The sequence below is a fragment of the Taudactylus pleione genome, unplaced genomic scaffold (assembly GCF_031769625.1).
Source record: "Taudactylus pleione unplaced genomic scaffold, aTauple2 ptg000117l, whole genome shotgun sequence".
Lineage (NCBI taxonomy): Eukaryota > Metazoa > Chordata > Amphibia > Anura > Myobatrachidae > Taudactylus > Taudactylus pleione.
Window position 1 is genome coordinate 20554296 of NW_028284519.1, and position 21714 is coordinate 20576009.

Below are 21714 nucleotides of genomic sequence, written 5' to 3' on the forward strand. Positions count from 1 at the left end.
ACTACTACTACAAGCAGAAGGGTTATCAGAATCAGCAGTCTTCATAAAGAAAGGCCAAGGCCTTATCCTTTCCTTGCCACTTTGTGTAGTGAATGGCATATTGCCAATTTTTTGTTTATTTAAAGGCAAATTTCCTTTACATTTTTTGTTGTTAACATCAGTAAAACTTGCTTTACCATATCGATTGCGTGACTTAAGCCTTGGGGCATGGGCCTTCATAGAAGATGACGAGGAAGTTGACGGCCTTGCACTGCTGACAACAGCTACAACATGTGGTTCTTGAACTGGCTCTCCTGACATGTGACAGCCCTCCATATTTTCTGCGGCCTTGAAGCAGTGTCACAAGCACCAATAGTGTAGCCAAGATGTGGTTACAAAATTCACACATGTGCTGTTGTGCGCACACAGACAAAGATTTAAAAAAAAGACAATTTATTTTAAAAAAAATTTCAGCTCCAGAACTTGGGCCCAGAACACCGATTTATGACTACTGGCGTCGGGCAGCACTAGGTTTCAACTTGCGTTGCTGGCTGGATCTTGTGCGGTTAAGCCTAACATGCACGCAAACACACACACAGACAAAGATTAAAAAAAAGACAATTTATGTTTACTTTTTTTCAGCTCCAGACCTTGGGCCAGAGCACCGATTGATGATGACTGGAGTCGGGCAGCACTAGGTTGCAACTTGCGTTGTTGGCTGGATCTTGTGCAGTTAAGCCTCAAATGCGAGCACACAGAAAAATATTACACAAAAAGACACTTTTAATGTTTTTTTTTTCTTTTTTTTTACTAATATATATATATATATATATATATATATAAAAATGTATAGAGTCCAGAACTTGGGCACAGATGTATCTGCACCAGCCCAGATGGACACAGCAGTCAGCACAGCACAGCGCAGGAGCACCAGCACCACTCCCAGCCCTACACTACCCACCTTCCCTGTTCACTCTCCACAGCCGCAGTGAAATGGCGTCCTCCGCGTGGTTCCTATATACTACATTGATCATAGAGACGTAAGCTCGTGAACCGCAAGATTTCCGACTCTATGGTTTTGCCTCGGTTTTGAGATCCAAGTCAGGCGGGAAAGATTGCTTGGATCCGACTCGGTTCTGCTAAATTCGGGTGGGTTCGGATCTCTGAGATCCGAACCCGCTAATCTCTACTGTATATGCATACAGGGGTCAATGTGCTAAGCCTTAGAGAGATATAAAGTGGATGGAGATAAAGTGCCAACCAATCAGCTCCTGCAGTAACTGTCATTATTCAAACACAGCCTGTTAAGTGACAGTTAGGAGCTGATTGGTTGTTACTTTATCTCCGTCCACTTTATCTCTTTCCAAGGCCTAGTACATAGACCCCACACTTCTTTATTGATGACAAGTAACAATGGCTTTCTGGTCTGTTTGTGTAATGGATGTTATGTCACTCCATTTCAATAACTTTTCAGAGCGCAGTGCTTCTTCGCGGTACTGCAAATATTTTTTGTTCTATTTTTGTCTAAGAGGGCCTGGCCATGCCCCCACAATTAGGCCTACGAGCATGTGCATGTGCAGAACGGGTCCTGCGTCATTGCATGCGGTTCTCCCTGAGCTATAGCCTGTAGTTCAAAGGCTCAGATAGCTGTTTATTAATATCCTTAACCAGGGCTCGACAAATCCCGGTCGCCAAGTCGACCAAGATTTTAGTCCTGGCAATTACAACAGCCAGCTAGGTAAATTACTAATAAAGCTATTAGTTTAGGGGGGGGGCGCAACAGTGCGTGCTTGTAACATGAGGATGGAGGAGTGCGTGCCCGTCCGCCACATTCAATCAGTGTGGCTCTGCTTCCTCTGTTCCTGCCAGTGAAAGATACCACCAAGTGAGTGCCCTGGCTGGAGTCCTGTCCTTCACTTCCTGCCACTGCAGCCAGCACAATTAAGGAGGGGCACATGATTGGGCCTTTTACAGCCCCTCCTTTGTCTAATTTGATTATTTCCCCTGTAGGTATAGTCTTCAAAAAGGTGTCAGGTAATTATTGTGTTATTTGTCTTATCTAGAGGGTTCCTCCGTTAATGATGCTATTCTGCCAGACTGTTGTCATGTTAGATGCCAGCATTTAGATGAGGCTCTTGACATGGTGCGGTTGTTTGGACCGGGGGCTCTTTTGATTAAGTTGGATGTTGAATCAGCATTTTGGTTGTTGCCATTATACCCACAATCATTACGATTTATGGGTTTTTAGCTAGACGACGGTTTTTGCGTTGAGAAGTGCATGCCCATGGGTTGCTCTGTATCATCACGTATTTTGAAAAGTTCAGACTCTTGTTTGTTTGTTTTTTTTTAAAACTGGTGCATAGTGGCTTTCATAGGTGAATCTGGGGTCGTCCTCTGCCTCAATGATTTTCTGTTGATTGGCACAGTGCAGAGAATGACAAGGACCAATCTCCTCAAGACTGCTGAAGCGTTATTCATAATGATTGGTGTTCCTATCGGTTGTGATTAAAATGGAGGGTCTGGCATGTTGACTGTCTTATTTAGGCATAAAATCGATACTTTGGATGGCTGTTGTCGCCTTCCTGGTTGGGAAGTCGAGGGACATTAATGCCCTTGCTTTGTTGTCTGATAAAGTTACACTGAGTGCTGCTCAGTCTTTATTGGAGCTTTTGACCTTGGCTTGTAGAGTTATTCCCATGGGCCAAATGTTTTGTCGTATTGGCTACTGCTGGTGTTTGCAGACCGCAACATTTTATTTGTTTATCATCAGAAATCGGGAGGTATCATCTGGTTTGGGAGGAATTTTTGTCTAAGTCTAATGGCGTTTGCATTTGGCCAGCCCCACCTGTACATAATCGTGAATTGCAACTATTCATTGATGCAACAGGGTCCTTTGGTTTCTGCGCTTATCTCGACGGGACATGGGACCTCATTCAGAGCCGCTCGCAAAATGCGAGCGCTCGCTCTGAATGATGGCGGCCGCTTCTATGGTCAGAGCTGGCCTCCTGGCCGCTCGCTAGGCTGTGGGTGACCACCCACAGCTTTAGCGAGCGGCCAGGTTGATGGTCGCGATGGTCAAGACCATCACGACCATCGGGGCTTGCGACGAGACACTTGTGGTAGGGTCTCGTCTACCACAAGCCCCAGTGAGCTTTCGGCTTTATTAGAGCCGGAAGCTCACCACTGACATCACGAGTGATGTCAGTGGGGCCGCCCCCAAACGGCAGGCGTTCCGTCGGGAATGCCTCCGTTTGTGTAGCCACCCCCCCACCCCGCCTACAAAATGGGGCGAGCTGTCGCTCACCATCGACAGCCGCCCCTTTTGTAGTGAGTCCCGGGGTGAGAGAATTTCTCTCTCGCTCCGGGGCTTGCGCACGCGCAGTGCGGCCGCTGCACGTGCGCAGGGCCTCAACATCGACCCGCTTGCGAGCACATAGGCGCTTGTGAGCGGGTCTGAATGAGACCCATGGTGTGCTGCCCCTTGGCTGTGTGACTGGGTGGCAGAAGGCTTGACGAAAAAACCTTCTTTATCTTGAGCCTTATTATAGTGGCATTGGAATTGTGGGGCGATAGGCTGAGAAATCGGCGGATCATATTTCCATGCAATAAAAATTGCTCTTCAATGATCGTATCGCAATATTGTTTTTAAGACGCAGCATATTCAAGAACTATATTGCCGACTTGTTGACGTATTGTGGAGGATTTGATTGGTGTAATTTCAGGAAATTTGCTTTGCATGCGCGGGCAGTTGGTGAGTTGTTCCCTTCTTATGTCTGGCAGGTTATCAGGCTGGCATGGAAGGCTTAGCTCATAACGCTATTGCACCTCTGACTGTTTGGTCTTACCATGTAAGCTGGAATAAATGGCAGCAGTACAGATCCTGCGCATGTGCAGGAACCATCAGAGTTATATGCAAACCATTGGGTTTGTGCACAGCTCTGAATCATGCCATAAGTCACACTGCGCATGCATTCAGGTTCTGTGTGCGATTGAGGCACATGGGAAACACACGGTCTCAGAAATGTTTTGAAAATGTATTGGTTGTTCCTGGGCAGTGGCAGTGGGGTGGCGTAGGCCAAATGTTCTATACATTGACATGCATAGGGAAAAGGGGGTGCGTATAAAGTCTTCAGGCTTTGCTTAGGGTGTTGGATAACAGGTGAGGATCCCATCTGAGCTGCAGTGGGAGATTGGCCATAGGGCGCTCTACGAACTTTCCTAGTGGTACAATGACCTATTGAGCTGGTGATCACATTTTTCTATGCCATTTTTTATCAGGCAGAAAAGGGTATGGGTTATTGGTGTGTGGGGTGTGGTTTGTGCGAATAGGGAGTGTAGGGTCAAGACTGGAGCTGTCTGGAAGTAATGGGGCACCCATCTGGAGAGCAGCTAGTAAGTAATCTACAGTATCTTTGGGCACTACGGTGTGGCATAATGTGACCTAGTTGGGAACTACAGTGTGTCATAATTTGAACTACATGGGGCACTATGGCACTATAGTATAGCATCATGTGTCCGGTATGTAGTTAAGAAGCCGGTGGTCGAAATGCCGACCGCCGGCTTCCCGACAGTGAAATCCTGGCATGGGACTAATGATAGGCGTCTAAATACTGATGCCTATCATTATCCCCACGCCCGGCATACCGAACGTAGGTAAGCCGGGCGTCGGGAGATCATAGCTGCGGGAAAGGGAGTTATGTTTAGGGACTCCCGGGGGGATTTAGGGTTAGGCACCCTAAAAAACCCCCAGGAGGGTTAGGCTAGGTGAAGGGTGGGGGTTAGGGTTAGGCACCCCCCTGAGAGGTTTAGGTTTAGGGAGCGGGAAGGGGGGTAAAGTTTAGGCACCCCTTGGGGGAGGTTAGGGTTATGCACTAGGGGGGAAGTTAGGGTTAGACTCCCCTAAGGGAGGGTTAGGGGGGGGGGGAGGGGTATTGATAGGGTACTTACTTGCCCTGTCGGGATCTTCCCCTTTCGGGCTGCCAACATCTAGATTTCATCCGCTGGGCTGACGTCCGGCAGTCATCCATACCGATTCCATTTGTCCTATTGACCCTTGAACATTTTCAGCCCCAAGCCCATGTGGCACTTAAGCTGGCCCTGCTGTGCATACTGCACAGGGTTTTCTGAAGACACGTGAGTAGCCTAAAAATGCTAATACTCTAGCAGCTCCTGCTTTTGGTAAGGTTATGTATGCAACCTGGTGGGGACACAAGAGGTTGGTGCTCTAGGCCCAAGATTGCTTTCAGTGGCCTGTCTATATTTTATTTCTATTATTTTTAGATGTCTCCCTCTGTAAGAAATATAAATACAATAATTATAAATGATGTCTGCAATCTGCTTGTGCATTGCGATGATAGTGGTACATTTTTGTTCTATCTTGTAGGTCTGATTTGAATATATTTGTAAGTAATGGTGACTTCCTAAATATATTTCATTATACAGGACTTCAGGAGACATCTCTCCGGTGATTCCATATGTCTTCGTCTTCAGCGATGGGCTAATTGGTGAATATAAGCCAATGAGAATTGAGAGTTCTTGTACACTAGACACCTTTAAGTTTCCATTTGACAAACAGACCTGCTCTTTGACCTTTGGCTCCTATATGCATGCAGGTATGTTGAATACAGAGGCATAGGGTTGAGGGCGCCCAGGGTGAATAAAAAAAAAATAAATGTTGCCCTCTTTAAACTGTTGCCTGAATTCTTATGTTGGTACTTAAATAAACACACCATGGGAGCACAAATTAGGGAAAGGAGAAAATAAGACAAAAACCTCAATACAGCAGGGATGAAAATCGAGTGCCATATACATTTTTGTCGAATGGGATTTTAAAGTGAGTGGTCGTGGACCTGGGGGCTGCCTAGGCCGCAGAACCTTTATAGATTTGATAGAGTGAAATTAATTTTACATATTCTTTAATCACTCCTGTTATTAGCTATGATTTAAAAATATTAGTGCATCCAAATGTATTAGTCTGTTGCCTTCTGCAAAGGACAAAGGAGCTTATTCATATTCGGACGCTAAGCTGCGCTCTCACATAGCCAAAAGGGGCCGGGTATGCAAATGCCAAGATCGCACTGTCTGATGGAAGGATGCCCTCTATGCCTTAGAGAGCGACGGCAGAGCGAACGCACGCCAGTATAAAGACGCCCACCTTTCTTTCTTAACACACATCAACTCCAGGAGGTGTGTGATTAATCGGTTACATCGAGAGCCATTGGAGCTACACGCCCACAGCTTAGCTTACGATCAGGGTGATGGTCGCGATGGTCATCACCATCGCGACCATCGGGGCTTACGACCAGACCCTAAGGTTGGGTCTGGGCTCTCGTAAGCCCCAGGGAACTTCCTGCTCTGTTTGAGCAGGAAGTTACCCACTGACATCATCAATGATGTCAGTGGGGCCGCCCCCAAACGGCAAGCGTTCTGACTGGAACGCCTCCGTTTGGCGGGCCCGCCCCTGGCCTGCCCAGCAAACGGGGCGAGCTGTCACTCAACATCGACAGCTCACCCCGTCTACTACGAGACCTCTAGCGATGGAGCGCCCATCGCTAGCCGGGTCTCGCGCATGCGCACGACGGAGCCGGCTCTGTCGTGCGCATGCTCTGTGGGGACCATCGACCCGGTTGCGAGCGCATCGGCGCTTGCGACCGGGTCTGAATGAGACCCAATATCCCATAATGACAATGTGTAAAAAGTTTTTTTTTTGAGATTTTTGCAAATTTTGTTAAAAAAAAAACTAAGAAATCACATGTACATAAGTATTCACAGCATTTGCTCAATACTTTGTTGATGCACCTTTGGCAGCAATTACAGCCTCAAGTCTTTTTGAATATGATGCCACAAGCTTGGCACACCTATCTTTGAGCAGTTTCGCCCATTCCTCTTTGCAGCACCTCTCAAGCTCTATCAAGTTGGATGGGAAGCGTCGGTGTACAGCCATTTTCAGATCTCTCCAGAGATGTTCAATTGAATTCGAGTCTGGGCTCTGGCTGAGCCATTCAAGGACTTTCACAGAGTTGTCCTGAAGCCACTCCTTTGATATCTTGGCTGTGTGCTTAGGGTCGTTGTCCTGCTGAAAAATGAGCCGTTGCCCCAGTCTGAGGTCAAGAGCGCTCTGGAGCAGGTTTTCATCCAGGATGTCTCTGTACATTGCTGCATTCATTTTTCCCTCTATTCTGACTAGTCTCCCAGTTCCTGCCGCTGAAAAACATCCCCACAGCATGATGCTGCCACTACCATGCTTCACTGTAGGGATGGTATTGGCCTGGTGATGAGCGGTGCCTGGTTTCCTCCAAACATAACGCCTGGCATTCATGCCAAAGAGTTCAATCTTTGTCTTAACAGACCAGAGAATTTTGTTTCTCATGGTCTGAGAGGAGTGGCTTCCGTCTTGCCACTCTACCATACAGGCCTGATTGGTGGATTGCTGCAGAGATGGTTGTCCTTCTGGAAGGTTCTCCTCTCTCCACAGAGGAATGCTGTAGCTCTGACAGAGTGACCATCGGGTTCTTGGTCACCTCCCTGACTAGGACCCTTCTCCCCCGATCGCTCAGTTTAGACGGCAGGCCAACTCTAGGAAGAGTCCCGGTGGTTCCGAACTTCTTCCATTTACGGATGATGGAGGCCACTGTGCTCATTGGGACCTTCAAAGCAGCAGATATTTTTCTATACCCTTCCCCAGATTTGTGCCTCAAGATAATCCTGTCTTGGAGGTCTACAGACAATTCCTTGGACTTCATGCTTGGTTTGTGCTCTGACATGCACTGTCAAGTGTGGGACCTTATATAGACTAGCGGTGTGCACCGGCCACTTTTCGTGTTTTGTGTTTTGGTTTTGGATCTGGATCTTTCTTCGTGTTTTGGATCTGGATTGGTTTTGCCAAAACCACCCTTCCGTGTTTTGGGTTCTGGGTTTTGTGTTTTGGATCTGTATTTTTTTTTAAAAAAGCATAAAAACAGCTAAAATCACAGAATTTGTAGGTTTTTTAGCTCCTATGCTATTATTAACCTCAATAACCTTAATTTCCACTCATTTCCAGTCGATTCTGAACACCTCACACCTCACAATAGTGTTTTTATGTCCAAAAGGTTGCACCGAGGTAGCTGGATGACTATGCTAAGCAACACGAGTGGGCGGCACAAACACGTGACCCATCTAGGCGTGATACTGCAGTGGCAGACAGGATGGCAGTTTGAAAAACTAGGCCCCAAACTGTACATAATGCAAAGAAAAAAAAGAGGTGCAAGATGGAATTGTCCTTGGGCCCTCCCACCCACCCTTATGTTATATAAACAGGACATGCACACTTTAACAAACCAATCATTTCAGCGCCAGGGTCTGCCACACAACTGTGGCTGAAATGATTGGTTTGTTTGGGCCCCCACAAAACAAGCTGGCAATTAATCTGTCCCTGCACAAACTGGCTCTACGGAGGCAAGATGTCATCCTCATCCTCCTCATCCACCGGAGTACACACTGGAGGGGGGGCAACTCAGCTAAAATAGAGCCAGTTTGTACAGGGGCCTCCAAATTGCCTCTTTTTACTGCCAGTACAGGTATGGACTGTCTGACATGCCTACTTGGATGCTGTCACCGATGTAATCCTCCACCATTTTGTCAATGGTGACAGTATCATATGCAGTGACAGTAGACATGTCAGAAATTGTTGCCAGGTCCTTCAGTCCGGACCAGATGTCCAAACTTGGTCCTGCCTGCCCTGCATCACTGCCAGCGGGTTGCTTAGGATACCTAAGTTTTTTCCTGGCAGCCCCAGTTGCGGGAGAAAATGAAGAAGGAGCTGTTGACGTGTCACGTTCCGCTTCAGCTGACAGTGTGTTCACCAGCAGGTCTTTGCACCTCTGCAGGCTTGTGTCAGCCGGAAAGAGAGACACCACATAGGCTTTAAACCTAGGATCGAGCACGGTGGTCAAAATGTAGTGGTCTGATTTCAACAGATTGACCACCCTGGAATCCTGGCAAAGCGAATGAAGGGCTTCATCCACAAGTCCCACATGCCGAGCGGAATCGCTCCGTCTTAGCTCCTCCTTCACTTTCTCCAGCTGCTTCTGCAAAAGCCTGATGAGGGGAATGACCTGACTCAAGCTGGCAGTGTCTGAACTGACTTCACGTGTGGCAAGTTCGAAGGGCTGGAGAACCTTGCACAACACGGAAATCATTCTCCACTGCACTTGAGTCAGGTGCATACCCCCTCCTTTTCCTATGTCATAGGTGGATGTATAGGCTTGTATGGCCTTTTGCTGCTCCTCCATCCTCTGAAGCATATAGAGGGTTGAGTTCCACCGCGTCACAACCTCTTGCTTCAGGTGATGGCGGGGCAGGTTCAAGAGTGTTTGCTGGCGCTCCAGTCTTCGGCACGCAGTCGCTGAATGGCGAAAGTGGCCCGAAATTTTTCGGGCCACCCAAAGCGTCTCCTGCACGCCCCTGTCGCTTTTCAGAAAATTCTGCACCACCAAGTTTATTGTGTGAGCAAAACATGGGACATGCTGGAATTTGTCCAGATGTAATGCCCGCACAATATTGGTGGCGTTGTCAGATACCACAAATCCCCAGGAGAGTCTAAGTGGGGTAAGCCACTGGGCGATGATTTCCCTCAGTTTCTCTAAGAGGTTGTCGGCGGTGTGCCTCTTACTGAAACCGGTGATACACAGCGTAGCCTGCCTTGGAACGAGCTGGCGTTTCTGAGATGCTGCTACTGGTGACGCTGCTGCTGTTGCTGCGTAAGGTGATACATCTACCCAGTGGGCTGTCACAGTCATATAGTCCTTAGTCTGCCCTGTTCCACTTGTCCACATGTCCGTGGTTAAGTGGACATTGTGTACAACGGCATTTTTCAGGACACTGAGGACACTTTTTCTGACATTTCTGTACAGTCTCGGTATCGCCTGCCTAGTGAAGTGGAATCTAGACGGGATTTGGAACCGGGGACACACTACCTCCATCAATTGTCTAAATCCCACTGCACTAATGGCGGATACCGGACGCACATCTAACACCAACATAGCAGTCAAGGCCTCAGTTATACGTTTTGCTTCAGGATGACTGCTGTCGTACTTCATCCTCCTCGCTAAGGACTGTTGGAGGGTCAATTGTTTAGTAAAAGTAGTGGTGTTCCTACTTCCTCTCTGGGATGATGAACGACTCCAAGCAGCAGCAACAGCAGCAGCGGCAGCAGTAGGCGTAGCAATGCAGGATCCTCCGGAGGAATCCCGGATAGGAGAGTCAGTCATGCCAGTGACATGGCCTGCAGGACTACTTCCGATCCTGACTAAGGAGGAAATTGACGAGGAGAGAGTTGACGGTGTGGTTTGCAGTCGCTTGGATACAACAGGACAACGGGATTTAGGTGTCCCTGGACTGCTTACGGTCTTAGCCAAAGTTTCTGAACTTGACAGTAACTTTTTATGAACGCGCTGCAGGTGCCGTATAAGGGAGGATGTTCCTAGGTGGTTGACGTCCCTACCCCTACTTATTTCACCTTTACATATGGTACATATGGCAAGACAGTTGTTGTCCGGATTTGGATAGAAATATTGCCAGACCAAAGAGGTGGAATGTTTGGTCTTCTGCCCAGGCATGACCGTGATGGGCTTTTTCATCCCACGGACAACAACTGTCTCCCCCGGAGCCTGATTTAAACAAACCACATCACCATCAGAATCCTCCTCGCCAACTTCCTCCTCAGCGCCAGCTACACCAATATCCTCATCCTGTTGTACTTCAACAGTGACATCTTCAATTTGCATATCAGCAAGTGGACTGTGGGTGCTCCTTTCAGCACTTGCAGGGGGCGTGCAAATGGTGGAAAGAGCCACCTCTTCCCGTCCAGTGCTGGGAAGGTCAGGCATCGCAACCACCACCACACTTGGACTCTCCTTGGGGATTTGTGATATCTTCTTAGAAAGCACAGTTCTTCGCTGTGCTTTTGCCACCTTAACTCTTTTGATTTTTTTAGTGGGAGGAGGGCTTCCATCGTCATGTGAAGCTGAACCACTAGTCATGAACATACTAGGGATCGACCTTAGCCGTTCCTTGCCACTCCGTGTCGTAAATGGCATATTGGCAAGTTTACGTTTCTCTTCAGCTGATTTAAATGTTTTTTTCAAGGTCATTTTCCTGAACTGTGTCATTTGGGATTGTATGTGCCCTCTATTATGACTTTGGGCATCGGCCTTGGCAGACGACGTTGATGGCATGTTATCGTCTATGTCATGACTAGTGGCAGCAGCTTCAGCACTAGGAGGAAGTGGTTCTTGATCTTTCTCTATTTTATTTTTATCGGAGAAAGTTTGGTCCTCCATTTATGTTATATCGATTTGATATATACGTTCGGCTAAACACAGAAAATATTTTTTTATTTTTGCTGGAGAGTAGTGCACTTTGTGGGTTACACCAGCCTTTAAGAAATGAGCCAGCTGGCTCTTTACTTATGGGACACAGGCGCACGCTTGGCGCTGCTCCTTTGTTGATGCACGTGCGGCTACTGCGCACACAATTCACAAACACAGAAAATAATTTTTTTTTTGGTTTGGACTGGAGTGTACTTTGGGGGTTACAGCACCCTTTAACGGTCAAGCCAGCCGGCCCTTTACTTATGACACAGGCGCACGCTTGGCACTACTTTGTTGATGCACGTGCGGCTACTGCGCACACAATTCACAAACACAGAAAATATTTTTTTTTTTGGTTTGGACTGGAGTGTACTTTGGGGGTTACAGCACCCTTTAACGGTCAAGCCAGCCGGCCCTTTACTTATGACACAGGCACACGCTTGGCACTACTTTGTTGATGCACGTGCGGCTACTGCGCACACAATTCACAAACACAGAAAATTATTTTTTTTTTGGTTTGGACTGGAGTGTACTTTGGGGGTTACAGCACCCTTTAACGGTCAAGCCAGCCGGCCCTTTACTTATGACACAGGCGCACGCTTGGCACTACTTTGTTGATGCACGTGCGGCTACTGCGCACACAATTCACAAACACAGAAAATAATTTTTTTTTTGGTTTGGACTGGAGTGTACTTTGGGGGTTACAGCACCCTTTAACGGTCAAGCCAGCCGGCCCTTTACTTATGACACAGGCGCACGCTTGGCACTACTTTGTTGATGCACGTGCGGCTACTGCGCACACAATTCACAAACACAGAAAAAAAATTTTTTATTTGGTTTGGACTGGAGTGTACTTTGGGGGTTACAGCACCCTTTAACGGTCAAGCCAGCCGGCCCTTTACTTATGACACAGGCACACGCTAGGCACTACTTTGTTGATGCACGTGCGGCTACTGCGCACACAATTCACAAACACAGAAAATATATATTTTTTTGGTTTGGACTGGAGTGTACTTTGGGGGTTACAGCACCCTTTAACGGTCAAGCCAGCCGGCCCTTTACTTATGACATAGGCGCACGCTTGGCACTACTTTGTTGATGCACGTGCGGCTACTGCGCACACAATTCACAAACACAGAAAATATATTATTTTTTTAGCACTTGGGGGGAGCACCCCTGATGGACAGAGCACCCCCTGGACAACACTACAGCACCCCTTTAGGACTGGGACACTGCACAGGACTTTGGAGTGGACACAGCCCCTATGGAGAACTGACTGCACAACACAGTCCAGCCAGCCTCTATGGACTTTGAAGTAGTGGACACAGTCCCTATTAACAACAGCAGCACAGCACAACACAGCCAGCCCCTATGGACTTTGAAGTAGTGGACAACAGCAGCACTACACTACACTACACTACACAGCCCAGCCAGCCCTAACTCCCACCCTCCCTCTTCACTGTCCACAGCCGAGTGAGAAAATGGCGCCGACGCGGGTACCTTATATAGGATCCAAAACCCGCGAGACTCGGAAGGCGGGATGATGACGTTTTGCCTCGATTTCAGATCCGAGTCAGGTGGGAAAAGTCGAGCCTGACTCGGATCGGACTCGGATCGGGGGGGCTCGGGGGGGTTCGGATTTCAGAAATCCAAACCCGCTCACCCCTAATATAGACAGGTGTATGCCTTTCAAAATCATGTCCAATCAACTGATTTTGCCATAGGTGGACTCCAATTAAGCTTTAGGAACATCTCAAGGATGGAAACAGTATGCACCTGAGCTCAATTTTGAGCTTCATGGCAAAGGCTGTGAATATATGTATATGTGATTTCTTAGGTTTTTTCTTTATTACATTTGCACAAATCTCAAAAAAACTTTTTACACATTGTCATTATGCGGTATTGTGTGTAGAATTTTTAGAACAAAAATGAATTTATTCCATTTTGGAATAAAGCTGTAACATAACAAAATGTGGAAAAAGTGAAGCGTTCTGAATACTTTCCAGATGCACTGTAGATCAGTCAGTTTAGGCTTATTGGTATTGTTTGCTATATGTAACTTAAATTTAGCCTCATTTTCTAATTTATCAGTCTAGAACTTGCATATGGGTCCTAGCTGGTAAATCTTCAGCAGCCATAGTGTGCCACTTACTGTACCGTGTGCCGTCTCTGGTCCACGTGCCGGGGGTTACTGCCACTTACTGTACCGTGTTCCATCTCTAGCCCACATGCCGGGGGTTACTGCCACTTACTGTACTGTGTGCCGTCTCTGGCCCATGTGCCGGGGGTTACTGCCACTTACTGTACCGTGTGCCGTCTCTGGCCCACGTGCCGGGGGTTACTGCTACTTACTGTGCCGTCTCTGGCCCACGTGCCGAGGGTTACTGCTACTTACTGTGCCGTCTCTGGCCCATGTGCCGAGGGTTACTGCTACTTACTGTGCCGTCTCTGGCCCATGTGCCGGGGGTTATTGCCACTTACTGTACCATGTGCCGTCTCTGGCCCATGTGCCGGGGGTTACTGCCACTTACTGTACCGTGTGCCATCTCTGGGCCATGTGCCGGGGGTTACTGAGCCCTGTGCTATTGGGTAACATCCGTAGGTCTTAATTTCTTTTCTCTTTTGCATTTTTACTTGTTAAATATAACAGCACGTCATTTACTGCACTACAGTATGGGCCTGATTCAGAGTTGTACGCTACTGCCGCCGCTGCTGTTGCAAAAGCAGATGCTATGAGAATGCAACTGTCCGAGATGCCGGGAGATGTATTGAGCCGCCCACCAGTGGCTTTGCAAGTCCAAGCATCTGTGAACAAAAATGCAGCATTTGTCGCAGTCCTGAGTGAACCTATGGCCCCGCAGAATGGCAGAAGGAACTGAGACACCTGAGCTATATATTTTGCATAGACGCAGGATGTGAAACGCCCAGGACCGGTGCAAGGTTTCTAGATGCCCTACACAATACTGCCCCTGCCTCCCCCAATACCCTCCCTCCACCTGCTCACATACAAACTTGACTTTTCAAATTAATATTAGGTTTATTTTTAGATTAACAACATAATTATACCAACAATAAGTAAGACTGTAACAGTAACATCAAAAACATTAATTTCCAGCTATTGAATACCTCACAGTTAAATGCAATCCAAAACATGCGAGATTTGTTTTTTTAAATCTGAGTTCCGAATTGCACCCCAAAGTGATTCCAAACTGTCTCCCTTCTTGAGCCCTCATTATTCTTGGGCAGCTAATCTGCAAACATAAAGGGCCCTATTTACTACAATCCACATTTCAAATGCGGTTGTAGTGTGATATCTTTGCATTGAAAATTTAGGAAATACAGTATCACTGGGATTTATCAAAAATCCCTACTAGGGACAGAGCTTGTGATAAAGCTCTGCCCCTGCGAATCCCCTCCGCAATTTTCTCACTGTATTTTTCGCAAAAAATCTCCTGCACTGTGACCCTGATCAGCTGTTCTATTCAGCAGCTGACCAGAGTCACAGTGCAGGAGCCGGAGACCAGCTGACTGGAGCCCCAGAGAACATCACCGATCACCAAAGCACCAATCACCGGTCCCTGGCTTTAGGTAAGTGTCTTTTTTTTTTCCAGTGATCAGCTTGTGGTCTATTTAGACCAAACAGCTGATCACTGGGGCCCGGCTCCCGGATTAGCTCTGCCTGTTAGAGCAGAGCCGAAGTCGGGGAAGACCCTGGATAACGCCATCTCCAGGTGGCGTTATCACAGGGCTTTCCCAGGTATTTTTTCACATTTTATCTTTAGTAACTTTGCCAGATCACATTTCCCATTACAATTATGGGAAATACGATCTGCTTACTAATAATGTGATAATTAGGGTTTGGAGTAGAATTTTATGACTTCTCCTCCAACTGCCCTTTAGTAAATTTATGTGAAACTCAAATAATATGAAAAGGAGGTGAAAACACCCTTTTAATTTTATTTTAGTAAAAATAATGTTAATAAATAGAGACCAAAGTCTCTCCAGTCCTGTCTCTCACAGGGGGCGAGATGTACTAAGCATCGCATCCGCAATGCGGTACATTCCGCCTCTCACCGGGTACAGAAAATCACAAAGGACAGCTCTCCTAATAAGAGCTGTCCTTTGCGATGCCCCTAGATAGAGAGACTTAAGGGTTTAACACCCAGAAGTCACCCTGGCATCTGACTGCGCTGGCACAGAACCAGAAGGCCGAGATAGGAGGGATCCAATTAGATCCCTCTCAGGGGGAGCATCCCAAAAAAAGGCCATAGGCTTCTATTGGGTAACACCACCTGAAGATGGTGTTACCCACCGGGACGATGCACCAGAATGCATTGCATTTATGTGCTTACTACAGATGTGTCCACATACATCTATCCTCGCACATAAAGCGGGAGCTCCCTGTAAGTCTGTGGTCTTTTCGTGCAACTTTTTACCTTCAAATGTGTCTTATTCGCACAGCGATGCGAATAGGTAACTCAGGCAGCTTCTGCTGATTAAAATGATATGTGGCATGCCTATGTTCTATGTGCAATGCCCCCAGATAGAAGGACTTCCGGGTTTAACACCCAGAAGTCCCTCTGGCATCCGTCTGCCCTGGCACATGCAGTGTTACAGCCACTGACATTGTAAAGTAGCATTTCAAATGCAGATACACCCGCAGTCACTCACAGAATATAGGCATGCTGCATATAATTTTAATCAGCAAAAGCTGCTTGTGCTATCTATTTGCTTTGCTGTGTGAATAAGATGCATTTAAAGGGAAAAGGTTGCATGAAAAATGCTCTGCGCCACCAAGTCACGCCAGAAGGGCTGTTTAACACGCAAGGAGGCTAGATGTATGGGGACATATCTGTACATATGGAAAATGCAGTAAAACCCCCGAAAACTGCATTTTCCACTATAGTACATCCCACCCAGGTAGTGTATATCAAAGGCTCCAGCCTGGCTTGGCTGCTTCAGATGCTCACATGAACAGCCTCACAATCTGGCCTGCTTCCTTGCAGGCAACATAGGCTCCAGCCTACTCACATTCAGATAGCTCAGTCCCAGAGTTTGGTGGCCTTCCCTGTCTCCCACAGGTCTAGGCCAAGCCTCTTCGACCTCCATGGCTTGCTAGCACAATGAGCTCTGTCTGGCTTCCACAACCCCACTTGGACTGTCTGACTGCCCAGTCCTTCCTGGACTGAACCCACAGGGCAGCAACTAGGTGTAGTCATACATTTTGTTTCTTGTGTGGGAGGATCCCTCCAGCCCCATGCAGAATCTGCTTTTCACCAGCACCATCCTCTGGCCATGGTGTCACAGCATCTAAAGCACTGAAATCTGTAAAAGTCTAATGCTGAGAGTACACACTAAACGATGTATACCCAGCACAATGTTTTGTGCGTTTGGTCCTGGCGGGGGTGCCGGCGTCAGCAACTGCGTACACATTTGCCGATTCAGGGAGCGACGGCGCGACAGCGGGGGCCATGCTCCATTCGGCTAAGGAATAATGCAATATTTTATAAAGGTTACCTTTATACCTTATGTCTGTACTATATGGTATTGTATGAAACAATAAGGTTTCTCAGAACTTGCCGTCCTATGAGGAGGTGAACACACCCTCTTTAAACCACGCAAGACACTTTGGTAGTTATTACAATTCTCCTTAAGATGGGTACACACTTGTCCAATTCTCATCCAATCCAACCTCCTACCTACCAGTTGATCAGACATTGGAGTGTGTATGCTCACAGCCTCAAGCCGCATACACACTAGACGATTTTTATGAACAATATGGATGATAACGATATAATTCAATGACATATCGTTCAGCGTGTATGCAGTGAACGACCAACGATGCGTGCTCCCACGGGTCGTTAACGATGTCTTTTGTCGTCTGTACATGCAGGCCAATCTGACGTTATAGTCAAGAATTGCCTGTTCAGAGAAGTGGCAACATCGTTTGTCCTGCACTACAGAAAGTTAAAGGGAAATCTTTCACCAATATCGTTTATACAGCGCATCGTCTAGTGTGTATGAGCCATCACACGTCCTCTGGTTTCATCCAATCCTGCTCATCTGGTCTTGCCAAAAGATTTTTAAACCTGCTGAAAAATCAGGAGACCAAGGCCCTCATTCAGAGCCACTCGCCATCGGCAGTACGCTCGTTCCGAGCGATGTTTGCACATCTGCGCATGCGTACGGTTTTTAGTACGCATGCGCGAACCAGTCAGTGCGGCCGAAAATCATTTGTACGCAATATAGCGAGTGCCTGCTATTTTGAGTGACAGAATGAGGCGTATGTGGGTGGTAACAGGGGAAGGTGCTTGAAAACGGGGAGTGGAGATCCGATCGCAGGCGTGCTTAAAGGTCAAAACGGGCGTTTTATGGGTGTACATAATTAATATAGCAGCGTCAATGACCACGTCACTTGGTTTTTTTTAACTCAGAACTGCTCGCAAAATAGCGGTTGAAAAAACCAACCACAAGAATAGCGAGCAGTTCATATCCTGTTCGATGTACTCGATTAATCTAATAAATAGCGGACATGACGTATGGTGCGAGCGGCCAGGGGGCGTTTTTAAGAAATAAAAGAGCGTATGTTTTGCTCGCTCGTTCAGACTTAGAGGTGTGAACAGACTGCAATGTGCGAACGGATCATTTGCATAGCCACCCCTTGTTTTTGAACGAACGAACGCAAATAGCGAACGGCTCTGAATGAGGGCCCAGATCGCCAATCACCAGGCCAATTTAGAAGTGTGTACTGGTTTGTCCAATTCTTCTCCCAATTCATCCCTGTGAGTGGCAGTCGGTCTGCCAAAGATTGGAAGAGTGTGTACCGTGATACAATCCTTTGGGCAGATTTTTCCAGCATATACAAACTGGAGATCTGCTGCAAAATTGGACAGGATTGTACGCATAGATTGGGTACTGTATCTGTACCTAGGTCTGATGAATAACTCTCAGCATCATGAAGTGGAGAGAGGATTATCTTATGCTTGCAAATGGAGACTTTTGCCTTTATTTGCAAAAAGAATGACAGCTTCACTACTGGTTTACAGCAGTTTGTTGTGGGAATCTGTTGTGTTTTCTAGATAACTCTTTTTCTAGAACCTGCTTCTGCTTATAAATTGATTTTAGCAGCTTCCATTTTGTGTATCCTATTATGTACTACTGTATTCCATTTTGTGTATCCTATTATGTACTACTGTAGGGTCAACTTTCTCTATCCAAGTCTTCCGTTCACGGTCAGTTAGAAATTATGTGTGTGAAGTAGAGGTAAGCGGTTCGGAGTCCGAACACACCCGAACTTCCGTGATCCGAGATACAGCTTGGATCTCCCTGCTGCCTCGGATCCCTACCCGAGCCAAAACCTGGAGATCCCGCTGTCAGATTTTGCGATTTTTGGCTTGGGCCCCAATTTCAAAACTCACATTGAAATCAATGGGCTGACCACCGATTGGCTGAGAGAGCCAATCAGCGCTTCCCCATAGACTTCAATGGGGCAAACAGACGCAAGATGGCAGTCCCCACCGCACCAAAGACACCACCACCCACAGTGCTGACAACGCCAGCACCCACCAACACCGTCACACCCCAGCACTACCGACACCACCAGCAACCCCCCACTGAAGACACCGCTGGCACTTCTGCATTGCCGACACCGCCAGCACTTCTGCACTCAGGCCCTGATTCAGAGCCGGACGCTCTGATAGCGCGCTCGCTCTGAATCAGGGCCGTCCCTCTTGCTTTTTGGAGCGGCCGCTATAGCTGTGACCACCCACAGCTATAGCGAGCGGCCAAAATGATGGTCGCGATGGTCAAGACCATCGCGACCATCGGGCTTGCGACGAGACCCTTGTGGTACGGTCTTGCTCTATCAGAGCCAAAAGCACTCCCACTGACATCACTAGTGATGTCAGTGGGGCTGGCCCCAGACGGTAGGCGTTCCCATGGGAACGCCCCCGTCTGAGCAGCCATGCCCCCGGCACGCCCACCAAAGGGGGTGTGCTGTCAATCACCATCGACAGCACGCCCCCTTTGGTGCGAGACCCATAACGACGGCTTGGCCGTCGTTATTTCGGTCTCACGCACGACGGAGCCGCCTCCGTCGTGTGCATGCGCACTTGGCCAACATCGACCCGCTTGTGAGAGCTCAGCGCTCACGAGCGGGTCTGAATCAGGCCCTCAGAACACTGTCGGCACTCTTGCACTGCCGGCACCCCCGCACTGAGAACACTGCCGGCACTCCCACACTGAGGACACCACCGCCACCCCCGAACTGCCGACACCGCCAGCACTCCCGCACTGAGGACACCACAGCACTGAGGACAACGCTGATACCCTTTGTAACAGTAAGTGCGCCATTGGTGTAACCAGCCCACACTGTGGCCCTGATTCAGAGCCGCTCGTAAGCGGAGTGACAGAATGAGGCGTTTGTGGGTGGTAAAGGGGAAGGTACTTGAAAACGGGGAGTGGAGATCAGAACGCAGGCGTGCCAAAAGGTCAAAACGGGCATTTTAAGGGTGTGCGTAATTAACAAAGAAGAGTCATCGACCACATCAAGTTAGGTGTCTTTTAGCCAGAACTGCTTGCATGATTGCGGTAGGAAAATGCAACCACAAGAATAGCGAGCAGTTCATACGCCTTTCGATGTACTCGATTAATCTAATAAATAGCGGAGATGACATATGATGCGAGCGGCCAGGGGGCGTTTTTTTCAAAATAACGACCACATGTTTTGTACGCTCGTTCAGACATAGAGGCGTCAACAGACCGCAAAGAGCGAACGGTCAATTTAAATAGCCAGCCCCTTTTTCTGAACGAGCGAGCGCAAATACCGTCCGGCTCTGAATCAGGCCCTGTATCCGACCCGCATTGTATTTGACCCACACTGTATCCGACCCACACTGTATCCAACCCACATTGTTTCCGACTCGTGCTGTATCCAATCCACACTGTATCCAACCCACACTGTATCCAGCCCACACTGTATACGACCAGGACTGTATCCGACCCACACTGTATCCAACCCACACTGTATGCGACTGCACTGCATCCGACCCATGCTGTTATCCAACCCGCACTGTATCCGACCCACACTGTATCCCACACTGTATGTGACTACACTGTATCCGACCCGTGCTGTATCCAACCCGCACTGTATCCGACCCACACTGTATCCCACACTGTATCCGACCCATACTGTATCCGACCCACACTGTATCCCACACTGAATGCAACTACACTGTGTCCGACCTGTGCTGTATCCAACCTGCACTGTATCTGACCCACACTGTATCCCATACTGTATGTGACTACACTGTATCCGACCCACGCTGTATCCTGCACTGTATGTGATCCGCACTGTATCCAACCCGCAGGTGGGGAACGCTGTATTTATGGTTGGGGAGATTTTGGGGAACTGCTCAAAAAAGAGGCTGATTGATCACATTACTAATTTGCAAAACATTTGTATACAGAAATAACTGCTGCGTGTTTGTGCCGCTGCTCGGTTGCTTAGTTTAGCCAGCCATGCTTTGGGTTATATTGGTGAACAATATTGTGGGCTGGTCAAAATTGAGTGGAAATTACTGGAAATTAATGTTATTGAGGTTAATAATACTCTAGGAACAAAAAATTGCCAAATTATGTGATTTTTAGCTCTTTTTTTTTGTACATTTTTGGAAAAAATCACAAACCAGTCCCAGTCGTTGTGTCTGGCGTCAATGCTGTTTTTATTGCGCATGTGCAAGGCTTGATTGTAGGTTTTTGTTTCCGGAAATGGGCAATGGATAGAGGCTGGACCACGGCCAAGGTGATGAGATGCTGCAGCCCGGGCAGCCACTACACAGGAGGAAGGTGAGAACCGTTGCTGGTAAAAAGTAATATCATTTGATTTGAAATCCTGTCCCTTTAAGAAAAACATTGAAAACCAGCCTAAATTGTTTCTATTTAAAGGGTTTGTTACCATCCAAATTTTCCTAGTTTAGTTATGTCCAGCTCAGGAGAATATATATGTTAGACAAAGTTTTTATATTGTGTTTCTATGCAGCTGTAGGAAGACTTAGGGTGTCTGGTTGCCCTTTGCTTGCTCTCTGTTATATTTTTGTGTCTTTTCTGGACTAGCCACACTCTCAATGACATCATATGCCACCACCATACCCCACACATTGCCACTAGCCCACATCCATAGGCTTCTGTATTGTGAGATTATCAACCAGGGCCGTAACTAGGGTGGTGCGGCCGATGACGCCGCACAGAGCGCAGTGTGCCCTGGAGCGGGACCGGCCGCCAAATGCAATTTCTATTTTGTCGGGCCGCCTGCTGCTGTGTATATCAGCAACGGTGCATCTGGCTCCTTCACTGCAACTCTGCCAGATGTCTGAGCTCACTAACA

The 21714-nt window shown here is 47.7% G+C and overlaps 1 protein-coding gene across 1 annotated transcript in view; it reads left to right on the plus strand.

Moving 5' to 3' along the window:
• The window catches only part of LOC148524689 (5-hydroxytryptamine receptor 3A-like), a 57136-nt gene that overhangs the window by 13968 nt on the left and 21454 nt on the right, over positions 1–21714 (plus strand). The window contains exon 5 of the mRNA XM_088471976.1: positions 5422–5591. Within this exon, the coding sequence (XP_088328102.1) occupies positions 5422–5591 (170 nt within the window). The remainder of the gene's footprint in view (positions 1–5421; positions 5592–21714) is intronic.